Here is a 13,828-nt window from a genome sequence, read left to right on the forward strand (position 1 = left end):
TTAAACAAAATGGATAAAACAATATTAATATACTCTCTTTATTCTTTTGAAAGGTGGCATCGTTAAAGGCCTATGCCATTCGTTAAAAATTTCAAATTTGTAATTGAATTTGAAAATTTCCAATTGCGTAAATACATGCTGAATATAAACTTCAGCATTGCCGTTGTGTAGACTGATATACAAATACTATACATACCAAGTTTCAGCTAATTTGTATGCATAACTGCACTACAGCATTGTGTATGCATGCATTTCTATTTTCCTGGACCACCAGTAATTACGAACGGCGTACCCCTTCAACTTCCAAATTCCTCCGGGCAGTACAGTCATGCATGGCATTGATCACAGCTGGGTTCTGGTCTGGTCTTTCCCACATCACTCGGGAGACAATGTTATACTTTAACCAACTAACTGAAACCCCCACTGCATATGACTGTCTTAGGCATGTCATTTTTTCTTAATGTTTTAAAACCACTGATTTTGACTGAAAGACCACTGCAAAGCACTGCCACCTGCATATCATTATGAACGACATATTTCAAAAACACTGCCTATGACTGAAAGACCACTGATTTCCACTTCTCCAACTCTGATCGAAACCCGTGGCATTTTCAACATGACTGAAAACCACTGCTTTATGACTGTTGAGATTAAGACTGGATGGCAGTGTAAAGCAGTGGTAATTGCAGTCAAATTCAGTGTTAAATATCACCCACAATCCAACCTGAGACAGGAATCTAGTAAGTTTGAATTTGATAGTCAAACATTCAAGAAATCGTTGCAGCTCATCATATACATCGGCTATTCAGCCCATTTGATGCAAATGTGGAATTACAGACCCAACTCTTGCTCTGTTGCTTCAAACCAAGAAGAATATGGGCCAAAGGAGGCCACACAGACCACAAAACTTGTGCCCTTTATGGCAAACCTCTATGAGAGGGGGGCATTTTTTGCCGGAAATGGTCTACATCTTGTATACATTTCATAATGCATAACGCTTAAGAAGGTCTTGAAGTTTAAGACGCTAAGAGGAGATAGTGTGGTTCAGAAAAATGTTCCCTCAACAATATGCTGTCCATAAAAGTCCAATCCTTGCATACCATCCGGACGCCGAACCATGTGACATGACCGTTTTCATTTCATAACACAATGTCCAGAACATTGCCCACTTCTGTTACTGGAAGACTCACGTACCTGTCTTAACACCTGGCAGTGGTCTGTGTGTTGCAGTACCGACCAGAATGCTCTGCCATATAAAAGGCTGCCTTGTCTTTAAAATGCCTCTTCATAATGGGGCTGAATGGGCCTCTGGGTAGTTCAAGATGGTCTCATCATAAAAAGGCCCTCTTGTCTTCAAGATGCCTCTTTATAATGGGGCTGAATGAGCCTCAGGGCAGTTCGAGAGAGCCTCTTCATAAAAGACTGTCTTGTTTTCAAAATGCCTCTTCACAAGCCTCAGGGTAGTTCAAGAAGGCCTCCTCATAAAAAGGTAGCCGGTCTTCAAAATGCCTCTTCATAATGGGGCTGAACATGCTGAAATAGCTTCTGGATAGTTCAAGATGGCCTCATAAAAAGGCTGTCTGTCTTCAAAATGCCTCTTCATAATAGAGCTGAATGGGCCTCTGGGTACTACAAGATGGCCTCCTCATAAAAGGCAGCCTGTCTTCAAAAGGCCTCTTCATATGGGGTTGAATGGGTCTCTGGGTATTTCAAGAAGGGCTCCTTATAAAAAGGCAGCCTGTCTTCAAAAGGCCACTTCATATGGGGCTGAATGGGTCTCTGGGTATTTCAAAAAGGCCTTCTCATAAAAAGGCAGCCTGTCTTCAAAATGCCTCTTCATATGGGGCTGAATGGGTCTCTGGGTATTTCAAGAAGGCCTCCTCATAAAAAGGCAGCCTGTCTTCAAAAGGCCTCTTCATAATGGGGCTGAATGGGTCTCTGGGTATTTCAAGAAGGCCTCCTCATAAAAAGGCAACCGCTGTCTTCAAAAGGCCTCTTCACGATGGAGCTGAATTAACCTCTAGGAAGTTCAAGATGGCCTCTTCATAAAAATGCAGCCGTGGCCTGTCTTCAAAATGGCTTTTCATAATAGGGCTGAATGAGCCTCTGGGTATTTCAAGAAGGTCTCTTCATGAAACGGCTGTCATGTCTTCAAAATCCTCTTCATATGGGGCTGAATGGTTCTGGGTAGTTCAAGAAGGCCTCCTCATGAAAAGGCTGTCTGCCTTCAAAATGCCTCTTCCATGTCTTCATAATGGGGCTGATTGGGCCTTCGGGAAAATAAGTGAAAAGAGAGTATTGTATTTTTACATTGTTTTATTTCTATAAGAATAATCAAATAATAAAAGTCCCATGTGGATGCGATTACACTATATAGATAAAAGATAGTGACTTTAAGTACATGAGGGATTTGATACATGTCGTCTTACGTCTTCATATGAACACTCTTCAACAGAAATCACTGCTGCTTCAACATATAAGGTCATTTTAATCTTTTATACAATGATATGACCCTGGTAACAAATGACATATACATATACAATAATACTTTACTTGGGTTGTGGAATGATAAAGGAAAATCAATGCTTTTTTAATGAACAATGGAAGTTAATTTATTTGGGTCTGCGCTAGACTATGATTTCATCGGAGCTTCACCTGAGACAAAGAAATGAGCCAAAAGATGTAAGTACGGTAGTAGACAGCGGTCCAAACAATAAAAACAATAAAGGACCTTTTGTTGGTGAAATTGACATGGGGTTGAAATCTGTTGTATATTGAACTGCTACCTGCTGGTAATAAAGTTTCCGCCCCAGTAAGATTAAGAAGTTTTTCTCTCAGTTCGACTAACTTCCAGCTGGTCAACACATTAAAAGAACCAGTTGCCAAAGCTGCCCACCTTAAAGGTCTATGCCTTTTGTTAAAAGTTTGAAATTTGTATAATTGAATTTGAAATGTTTTACTTGCATACGTTCATACAGAATATAAATTTCAACATTGCCATTGTGCAGACAGATACAAATACTGTATTTACACAGTTTCAGCTAAGTTGCATGCATAATAACTGGACTATGGCATTGTGTATAACTGCATTTCCATTTTCCTGACCCACTATAACTTACGCACAGCATACCCCTTTAAAATACCCAAAGAGGTAAAATCAACCAAAGGTCACCAAACATTTTAGTCTTACGCAATATAGTTATCCAAGTTCTCACAGTAATGCTAGAGCATTTTCATAGAAATTATTTTTTACCTAATTGCAGTTTTTCGATAAAATTAGTAGAAACTAAAATCAAATGGTAATGGTTGGCAGGCATGAGTTTCATACTTAGTCATCTATAGTCAGCTTCAGAAGTAAATGTCACTGTCCTTTTGGGCCACAGTGCAAAAACTACTGGGCTGATTTCTTAAACGTGTGGTTTTTCTTAAATCTAACTTTGGACTCAACACAATTTCCAGGTTGAAGACCTGCAAATCAAGTAAAACTGTTTTTTCTTAATTGGGGACCTTAAAAGATTTTCGGGGTCTGGAAAGGGACTGCTTTTTTCTAATGGACTGTTTTAAATGAAACTTAATCAATTCGAAGATATACATGAAGAAAATAACCTGAGGATCTCATGAAAACTCAGCAGAGGAGAAAATGTCAAAATTAATGCACCACATCAATGTATAGGAATACATACAAATAGGCCCAGTAGATTTTACACTGCAGCCCAAAAGGACAGTGACATTTACTTCTGAAGCTGACTATAGGTAAAGAATAAAAAAACCCAAGACATCCAGCAGTGATTTCATCAAAATATTAACTAGGTACTGACAACAATGTGACTAAATTTTGAACTGGGATAAGTAATTAAATCAGAATAAGTACTTGAATAAAACTACTAGAATTTGAGAGTTCTGTTTAAAAACTGGGTCCTTGATTTGCAGAGTGTTCAGTAGTCGTAATAAATGGCTGCTCCGCCTCCTGGTTGCGTTGCAAATAGGGCCGTGTCCACCTTCGCTGCTCTTTCGGCATCATTGCTGTAATAGTTTTCACTCAAGGATGCGATAAACTGTTCGACTTGATCTGCGGGCACCATGGAGACAGCACAACCGCCCCAACCGGCTCCGGTCAATCTAGATCCGAGTGAACCGGATTTTCTGAAAAGGAAATGAACATAGGACATGAATCCGCAAGTTTAAAATCCAAGTGAACGAAAATTCGGAAAAAGGAAATGAACATAGGACATGAATCCGGAAGTTAAAGATCCAAGTGAACAAAAATTCTGAAAAAGGAAATGAACATAGGACATGAATCCACAAGTTAAAGATCCAAGTGAACGAAAATTCTGAAAAGGGAATGAACATAGGACATGAATCCGCAAGTTAAAGATCCAAGTGAACAAAAATTCTGAAAAGGAAATGAACATAGGACATGAATCCGCAAGTTAAAGATCCAAGTGAACAAAAATTCTGAAAAGGAAATAAACATAGGACATGAATCCGCAAGTTAAAGATCCAAGTGAACAAAAATTCTGAAAAGGAAATGAACATAGGACATGAATCTGGAAGTTAAAGATCCAAGTGAACCAGATTTTCTGAAAAGGAAATGAACATAGGACATGAATCCGCAAGTTAAAGATCCAAGTGAACAAAAATTCTGAAAAGGAAATGAACATAGGACATGAATCTGGAAGTTAAAGATCCAAGTGAACCAGATTTTCTGAAAAGGAAATGAACATAGGACATGAATCTGGAAGTTAAAGATCCAAGTGAACCAGATTTTCTGAAAAGGAAATGAACATAGGACATGAATCTGGAAGTTAAAGATCCAAGTGAACCAGATTTTCTGAAAAGGAAATGTACATAGAACATGAATCCACATGTTAGGACATTTTATTTGTTGATCAATAACAAAACCTACATTACATTCTGTCATCTAAGTTCTTTGCATTTCTCTTTGTATAACAGGTATAAATTTTTAAGTGAAGTCAGCTCAGTTCAGCTCTGGTCAGTGCACATCTTGAATGGACTGCATGGTTAAGCCCTTTCCCTGGCCAGGGGAAAAATGGCAAATGACACTTTTTGAAATGTTTTGGCGAAATTCATGGTCATAACACATTTTTTTGTGACTTCGGGCAGGAGGGGAGCGGGGGATATTTGCCTCACCTAACCCTTGAGAACCATGAGTCTTATCCCGCCAAGAACAAACCAACTTACATGCATATATCAACCAAGGCGTCGAGATCTGCGCAGCTGCATTCATACATGTCCCTGCAACTTGCATGACTCTCAGACATCAGATCTCCCAGGGTCACAGTGGCACCTTCAGGCTTCTTGGTGCAAATCTCCTTGAACTTCAATACTCTGTTGGCTTCGCCGTAGACATGCGTGGCACGTTGGAATAACTTGAACGATTGCACTGAAACGAAGATGTTTAGACTCAATATTGTTTGGATTTGACCTTGGGCATGGTGGCCATAATAAGCAGTGCCATATCTGGCAACAATTCTTATTCATCTCCTTTTGCTCTTGTAAGCGTGTTTTTGGCTCCATATGGAGTTATTGGCCTATTGACTCCATATTTGGCAGGAGAGAAGGAGTCCACCACAAGCTACGGACTCTCCCATCTCACAGTATGTCAAAACAAATCATGCTTGTATGAGGGATATATCAAGTGGTGAATCAAACATGACCCTGTGCCCTCACTGTGCATTTTAGGCACCCGAAGATGGCCAATTTTACCCCTGCCTATTGTCTCCTTTTAAAACTGATAAAAGTCACATCGCTTACCATGTAGTGTATTTTCACTCAGGCTAGTACTCGCTAACTCATCAGCTGTTACTCCAAGCTCCAGGCAGACTTCATCTTTGGTGTACGGTTCCTCATGAAGGTGCTGCCTCACCTCTTGCAACATCCCATCAAGTTTTAAACCCAAGGCATTTTGGACGGAACCAAGTTTCTTGAATCCTCGCCAGTAAAGCCCTTTCTTTTTGGCAAGAATCTAAATGACCAAAAAAGACAACTTAGAGATGTGACTTCTAAACAGCTGCTTCAATTTGTTCCCTACCTTTTATTGTTGTCCTAAGTTTACACATGACACATTTGCATTTTACCAACTTTGAACTTGTTTTAAAGTTCAAACAAAACAGAATTTAATGAGTGCCTCTATGTACGTAGAATAAAATTATGCGCTGTAAAGTTCTGATATAAGTTTAAAATATGTAAGTTTTATGTGTCTGCAACAGTTAGTAATAGCACATTTTTTAAAGACTGTAGGTAAATTGGTGGAAATCTAGCCCTTTCATTGAGATTCACAGTTTTTGAATCTGTGAATAGAGGACAATGGCATGTAACTTAATATCATTTGCAGTAGAACCTCTCTATTAAAAACCCTTGGGACTGACAAGTGCTGTGCTTAATAGAGAGGTGTACTGATTAGAGAGGTCAAATTGAAAGACAACAACCAATTTGGGTCCAAAACTAGTGTTCTTTATGGAGAGAGTGTCCTTAATAGAGAGGTCTCTGCTAAAGGAGGTTCCACTGTAATTGTTCACCTACCTGTGCTGCCAGTCTGCATTCAACTACTCTGGTGTTGAAGTCAGAAGTTGCAGCTTTGTTCAGTTCAACACAGCTGTTACTGACAACAAATACGACACCGTCGGGTAAGGCAACATCCTTAGCTTTCAAAGGGTTGAATTCGATGTATTTGGCCTGAAAATCAATATAAAGGTTGTTTTTTTCCAATACAATTTTTTTTCAGGAGATCCGCTTTAACCACTGCCACCTCTTCTTCTTTCTTTGTAACACCGGGCCAGCAATGACTGATTTTCCAGGAAGAGGACGCCACAGATATACTCCCGAAAATGCGCAGAGACAGTTTGTGGACATGGGAATTAGCATGAAGTGGTTTGGCACCAATGTAGCCCAGAGATTCAGATTCAGTTTGTGGACATGGGAATGAGCATGAAGTGGTTTGGCACCAATGTAGCCCAGAGATTCAGATTCACTTTGTGGACATGGGAATGAGCATGAAGTGGTTTGGCACCAATGTAGCCCAGAGATTCAGATTCAGTTTCTGGACATGGGAATGAGCATGAAGTGGTTTGGCACCAATGTAGCCCAGAGATTCAGATTCAGTTTGTGGACATGGGAATGAGCATGAAGTGGTTTGGCACCAATGTAGCCCAGAGATTCAGATTCAGTTTGTGGACATGGGAATTAGCATGAAGTGGTTTGGCACCAATGTAGCCCAGAGATTCAGTTTCAGCCATGGGAAATTGCATAAAATTGCACAAGGCCTTATATGTAGCCCAGTGATTTAATTTAGCTGATTGTCAAGCTATTGCCACTGCTCCCTGTCACTAGGGTATAACATTGTAGTGACAGAGGTGTGACATTCATTTTGTCTGAACTTTGATGTCATTTTCACATATACTCTAATGAAAATCAGCATGATATCTGATTTCAAGGTGGAGAAATACTACAGTACTTACAGTGCCAGGCTGGCCAAGGAAGGATATAGCTTGGTCCATTCCTCCTCCGATTGTCCCAATGTAATGTTCACACAAAGAACATACATCAGCAATCTCAAGCTGAAAGTGTATAATGAATACATTTATTACAGTCAAGACTAAGGTAGATTTCACTTATATCTATTGGGCTCCTACTAAAATTTAACCCAAGCAATTTTCTGAAGCTGCAGACTTACTATTATTAACCCTTCTGCTGCACAACCTTAATTTTTTTCCCTGATGTGATCATGCTGAGGTCAAAATTAGCAAATAATTTATGTCAATTTATTTGTGTTAGTTTTATATTAAAAACACTCAGGGAATATTAAGGGCTAACTCCCCAATCAGCGTATATCTGCATATAAGTCTAAAACAAGTAGCTAATATAGCAGGGCCAGGTCCCCTATCGGCGTACAGCTGTACGGTAGCCATTTTGATTTTTTTACATCAGCGATCAGCGTACATCCACAGCGAAAATGTTAATAATTCCTTGACAACAACTCACTAATCTAGCACACAAATGTCATGAAACGATCAGGAAATGTGGAAATGTCGTGCTTATTTCGTTTATGACCATCAGATTTTATATTAATGACTTTAAACTTGCTGCTGGACGCTGGTGGGGGCTGTTTAGGATGACCCAATTCCCAATTTCGATTCATATGAAGTAGATGTAATCAGAAACTATCAAATTACAAAGTGTTTACGTACCTTTGACAGCTGCTTGCCATTGGCATAGACGGCCGCAAGACTGGAGGCGCACACTAGAGCACTAGACGAGGACAGTCCAGCACTTCTTGGTACATTGCCATCAAGAACGAGATTCATTCCTTGTGGATTCTCTAGTTTGAAATGTTCAATAATGCCCTTCAAGCCACAAAGAAAGTAATGGTACCAAAGAGGTCTGGACTTGTCAATTTCAAAGTCGTTGACTTCGCAGGTAAAATCCCTGAAACAGAAGACACATTCTGTGTGGAAATCTAAGTGAATCTGGATGCAGAATGTTTCTTTATTTCAGTACATGATAATCCACCTTGAACTTTGTATCGGCAGTTATGTTGATTTCACCAAAGACTTTGTGACAATTAGGTGTTGCCAAGACAAAACAAGTGCATGAAGGCAAAATAATAATGTTATGGCAAAACAACTGAAAAATCGTAAGCCAGAAAAATATTCAGGCAGATTATCATGATTAAATACAATCTCATCAGGTGTGTGAAACAAAATATTTCATTAAAATTGTTTAATTCTTTGGTATGGTATTTCTAACAAAGCAATAGTGTCAAGGCTTTCATGAGTCACATAAGATGACCGATAGTAAAAAGATAGAAGGTTCCTTACTCAAAGTTTCCATCAGAATTTGCAAGTCGTATGACACCATCATTATTCGGAGAAACTGCTATTACAATATCTTGCTCCAGAGCCATTGGAAGGACTCCATATCCACAATAGTCAATGTGTTCTCCTGAAAAAATTAGGCGAAATATATAGAAAATTCTCAAAAGTCAAGGCAAAACAAAAGCGAGGAATAATTTTCAAAACACCAAATGAATATGAAATTAAAAGTGCTATATTAAAAATAGTACTTCCATTTACTTATTTATTTGTCAAGTGGACATGCTAATAACTCTGAAAAGCCATTTGATTAGCCAATTTTTAAAAGTTTTTGCAGCAAACATCCCTCAGTGGCTGATCAAAGACTTTCTAACATTGAACAATCAGTCAAACTTTCCAGCATTTTTGTATATTTCCAGATAAGATTGTTAATCCTAGTATTGACCGACATGAATGAGAAATGCCAAAAGTAAAAAAAGAAAAATTGTCATTAAGTTTTGAATATATAGTAAGTAGGAATTCCACAAAGTAATGAATTGACACAGGCTTTGACATTAGTTTCTTACTTTGTGACATTTTACTCATTCTTACTCTGATTTGATAGGTTCTTTATTCATCGTCATTAAATGCGACACCCGTGGTATTGAAATACAAGTGCCAAGGTAACAATTACCAATTAGATTCACTCTTCCTGGTGCTCTTGCATAGAAGTCTGGGGCAGTTCCATATTTCTGTTCAAACAGTTCCTTCAGCTTCGCATACCTGAAGAAGAGACGATTCAAAGCAAATTAACCAAGCAGAAGATAAGCCATTGATGAAGAGCTATCCACCATCACAATAGATAGACTGCTGGGCAAGGGCTATTTAAATGAGAGACACTTGAGATCCTACTCATTTAAACGTATTCGGTAAGGAAAGAATTCTAGGCTCATTGATCATTCCACACAATCAAAGTGACTACGAAGCCCAAAAAATGTCAGGCCTTGACCAACCCATGTATTGTAGGTAGGTATACTTCTTACTTTCTTCCATTTCTTTCTTCCATATACTGAGACGCAGTCATCATTGACTATTATGCCCAGGGCCTTTCGACCAAGGAGGGGGAGTCCACGCGAGCTACTCATGTTTCTCACTTGGTGGGGGTCTTTAACCTGCCCTGGTATAGACACCAGATACAAGGATTCAATACACACCGGTTCATCCAGAATACAAATCCTGGGTTCTCCCTGGGATCGAACCCGGGCCCTATTGTGCGGTAGCTAGCTCACACTTCACAGTGTTAACCACTAGGCTATGAGGCACACCTCTCTATACGATAGCTATTTTCAAAGTAAACATTACAAGTAAATTATTCACACCATCCACCCACAGGAATTTGTGAAGGACTCTATCATTCGTTGGACTACCTTTCCGTTTACACCAGCACCCATGCACTATGTCGAGTATGACTATGACTATGTTATGTACACGATGTACAGCTAATTAGCGAAAACAGAAAGATCGTCCCTTGAATCATTCATAGACAGAGCACTTCACAAATGCAAAATGGGAAATGCCTGGCCCTGTGCATTGAGGTAACAAAATACCTGTCTTTTTGTGAAAGAGGAACCGCAACAACCGGTGGCTGTACGTCTACCATTTTGGCCAAGTCTAAAGTCATGTGGCGCGGCGTAAAATAATCTCTAAATATTTTCGGACTATTTCAGAATTTACAACTAATCGACAAATAAACAATATTTTGTTGTGTAAACCATAACACGTTTTTAACATTCGATGGAAACGAAATCAAGCATTTGAATCAAATTAGCTTTTGAAAAACAGTACACCGTGTCGGAAGCCAGGTTCAATTCCTGATTCCAGATTTTCTCTCAACCTTCATTTGGGAAAATGGCAGCGACCGTGAACATGCTTTGCCGGTTTCCAAAGCGATTTCCCTTCAAATTCTATCGATTTTCACCACCAAAAAACAACAACTTTCGATGTAGCTCAACTTTAACCAATCAAGGGCAGTCAGAGTATTCTTTAGAGCCTGAATATCCCCCTGTCACCCCTCGATGGCCCCCTGGAAAGTGGGGTGAAATGAAAGAGAAAATAGCTTGGGAATTTTATGAAGAAACTGTGAAACTCCAAGACACAGAAGTCCTGCACGAAAAATTAGATGCACTTAGGAATCATGAAAAAATCTACTCTATTGTAAAACCAGATGACTCTACCCCAAGGATACTAGATTTTCAACAGAATGTAACAAAAACTGCCATAGTTGAAGGCTTGCCTCCGATGTATGAAAATATCGTGGTTGACGAAGAGTTCGAGATTTTGAAGCCTCTTATCCTTGATGGGTTGGTGAGAGACTATCGTGCACAGTTTGTAAAAGATATCCATGGCAAAAAGGCGCATTTACAGGAACCTAAATATAGCAAGAGACTTGTACACTCACTTACGGACATGTTACTTGCAACTCTTGCTGGGAGCCATGATCATTTATTGAGGTCACAGATTGATAGAGATGGGAGGATCGAGTGTTTCTGGTCAAAGTTGTTGGAGAAAGATCTATGTCCGGACAATCCGTCTCAACAACACCCGGGACTTGGTAAACACCGCCACTTGCGGTTGCAGCTAAATCACGTCAGTGATTTGATGATGCGAACTGAACAGCCACTACCAGAGGTATGTCGGAGGCCAACCAAATTTAATTTCACGGTTCTTGTCGACCACTTTCAGGAAATGGGAGGGGGTTCCCTTCGTCTTCCTTTTCATGACTATCCTGGTGGAAATAACAAATTCATTGAAATTAGTTCAGCAGATAGAAAACAGACAATGCATCGTGCAGACAACCACAAGTTGAAGAAATTTGTCCTCTGCTTGATTACATGAAATAAATCGGCTCTTTTACATTATCTGTATTTGCCTACATAAAAATGATTTGCTCTAGTTCATAATTTCAGTTTCTTCCAAGAGATGATGTGTTGTGTACCAGTGCAGACGTCCCCGATTATGACTACCACCCTCGGGCTGCAAATGCAGCATTTGCGAGGATAAAGCCAAGTGTTGTTGCTGGTGGGTACCCGGTATTTGTTTTTTGTCCCCATCAGTAATCACATCGACTCATGTGTGGGAAACAACAAGACTGCTATGATTTCAGTTCACTTCTTCTTATAATGAGCCTCGATTTTACGTTGTACTAAAGGGTGAAGCAATTTAGGGTTGAGTATCTTGCTCAAGTCATCAATATGAAACAGCAATGATTTGATAGTGATAATGTGCCCAGTGCTCTAACCACTATGCCATTGGTCTCCCTAATTTGTTTGGGATCAGAGTCTGGCTAATACGACATCTACCACTACCAGTCTAACTTTTGAAGAAGAATGATGGAACCATTTAAAACGTCGAGGTGATGGTTAACATTTATTGTGTAAAAACTACCTCGATATCCTTACATATTTCACGATCGGATGAAGTTCTTGCAGATGTTTTCGATTTGTTTTGCAGGTTACAAGACCAAGGATCAATTTGTGGATGGCGCTCCGTGTGAATTTGGTCACGTCTCGTTCCATACCTGTAACGAAGTGGCACATAATCGAGAACGTCTCAAACAGAACATTGATAGGGAATTTGTGAGGAGCCTTGGCGTCTTGACATCGTTTGGATGGACGGCTGCTCAGGCTTACAACCAAGGTGAATTTATCAATGTCAAGTTACCAGCATAAGACCAGCTGTGTTTCCAAAAAAATGTTTTGATGAAAGACTGACCGTTTCCTGTTACCAGACACCAGGTGGAAAGCATTTGAGATTTCCATCCGCCTGCCAAAATCAGGATGGCAGATAGTATCATTTCGTTTAGGCAGTCGCTAAAGACCTGGCTGTTTGATAGACATTTTGAGGGGTTGGCGCTTTGAACATATTTGCACACTGAAGAATCACCCGAAATAATGATTTCGTTATTCTTTTTTAGGCTTTGACTGGTTGAACGATGTGACCTACCCGTTTACGACGCAGACTGTCGTCACAGATGGAAAAAACATTACTTTCTTTGCTTACCAGCTCAACACCTTGCTGCTGTGGAAGAGCAATGATGTAAATCCTCTCAGGAACATCATGTGGACTTCTCCCGAAATGCAGCTGTATGAAGCCATCGAAGGAGACCAGGTCATCGGATTCAATGACGAGGCCCTAAAAACTCTCATAAAGATTTTCAAAAATGCACCTGTCGACCGAGGGGTCGATTTGAGACCCTACCTGTCCAAGGATTACGAACCCTTGAAGGCTGTGCCTTATATGAATATCAAAGGTGAGCCGGTCATCGAGAGACCTCACCCGCCGAGGTTGTTCGCCGAGAGTAAGAAGAAGCCTCTCGCCATTTCGCCGATTGTGACGACACAGGAGAAGATTCAGAAGATGTGGGAGAAGGGAAATAGACACTGGAATGAGGAGAAACAAAGATTTGATATTGTTGAGAGGAAATAGAGTCTTAGAAAGTGGATGTTATGTTGGGTGTAACAGTTTTCTCTTTAACATGGAATTATCTTTACCTTAAAAGGGGGACTGTAGACAAAAGCTACCGGTTTCAGTTTGTTGGCTTCAATATGCACAGATAGGGAACTGGGTCTGGTTTAACTTGTGATAAAAATGTTTCCCATATTAGAGAGATAGGAGTTTGGAAGTAAAGAGTGTCCCATGAGCTAAAGATGGCTGGCCTTTTCATCGGGGGTGACAGTATGATAAACAAACTTTACGTACTGTGAAGTGCCAGAGACCACTATCTGCAACATAATGTAACTTATCTGGACCACTTGGCTCCTGCCTATGGTCTCCCTTTAATGCCCAATGTTACTGTAGTCCCAAGAATCATGAAATCATTCATCTCCAGCTCACTTTTATCTCAAACTGGTTTCTTAAAAACACTTGATGCCAGTATCTGTTGAGGTGGGAAGGTATGAAGTCTTAGGGTGTCTTCAGTTTGCAAACCAGTGGTTTGTGTGAATAAATTTGGTATGAAA

At 39.9% G+C, this 13,828-nt stretch overlaps 2 protein-coding genes across 2 annotated transcripts; one reads left to right on the forward strand and one right to left on the reverse strand.

Annotated features, from left to right (window-relative positions):
• Positions 1-2,311: 2,311 nt before the first annotated feature.
• LOC135482704 (N-acetylgalactosamine kinase-like) lies at positions 2,312-10,480 on the reverse strand. Its single transcript, XM_064762995.1, has 9 exons — positions 10,418-10,480; positions 9,505-9,593; positions 8,838-8,961; positions 8,208-8,445; positions 7,479-7,577; positions 6,544-6,696; positions 5,776-5,986; positions 5,203-5,404; positions 2,312-4,143 (listed from the first exon to the last, which is right to left on the reverse strand). The coding sequence occupies exons 1-9, from the start codon at positions 10,468-10,470 to the stop codon at positions 3,936-3,938; spliced, it is 1,377 nt and encodes a 458-aa protein (XP_064619065.1). The 5' UTR covers positions 10,471-10,480; the 3' UTR covers positions 2,312-3,935.
• A 246-nt stretch (positions 10,481-10,726) lies between these two features.
• Positions 10,727-13,828, forward strand: LOC135483715 (large ribosomal subunit protein mL65-like). The gene is made up of 4 exons (XM_064764715.1): positions 10,727-11,498; positions 11,777-11,888; positions 12,321-12,506; positions 12,784-13,828. The coding sequence occupies exons 1-4, from the start codon at positions 10,737-10,739 to the stop codon at positions 13,293-13,295; spliced, it is 1,572 nt and encodes a 523-aa protein (XP_064620785.1). The 5' UTR covers positions 10,727-10,736; the 3' UTR covers positions 13,296-13,828.

Source organism: Lineus longissimus, chromosome 2 (assembly GCF_910592395.1).
Source record: "Lineus longissimus chromosome 2, tnLinLong1.2, whole genome shotgun sequence".
Classification (NCBI taxonomy): Eukaryota; Metazoa; Nemertea; class Pilidiophora; order Heteronemertea; family Lineidae; genus Lineus; species Lineus longissimus.

Excerpts from the sequence above, each read along its gene's own strand:
- LOC135482704 (XM_064762995.1), bottom strand. The coding sequence starts at position 10,470 with ATGGTAGACGTACAGCCACCGGTTGTTGCGGTTCCTCTTTCACAAAAA. Across the intron at positions 8,962-9,504 it reads AGGAAGAGTGAATCTAATTG|GAGAACACATTGACTATTGT; the intron begins GTAATTGTTACC and ends TAATTTTTTCAG. Across the intron at positions 5,405-5,775 it reads GAGTGAAAATACACTACATG|TGCAATCGTTCAAGTTATTC; the intron begins GTAAGCGATGTG and ends TCTTCGTTTCAG.
- LOC135483715 (XM_064764715.1), top strand. The coding sequence starts at position 10,737 with ATGCTTTGCCGGTTTCCAAAGCGATTTCCCTTCAAATTCTATCGATTT. Across the intron at positions 11,499-11,776 it reads CTGAACAGCCACTACCAGAG|TTTCTTCCAAGAGATGATGT; the intron begins GTATGTCGGAGG and ends TCATAATTTCAG. Across the intron at positions 11,889-12,320 it reads AAAGCCAAGTGTTGTTGCTG|GTTACAAGACCAAGGATCAA; the intron begins GTGGGTACCCGG and ends TTTGTTTTGCAG.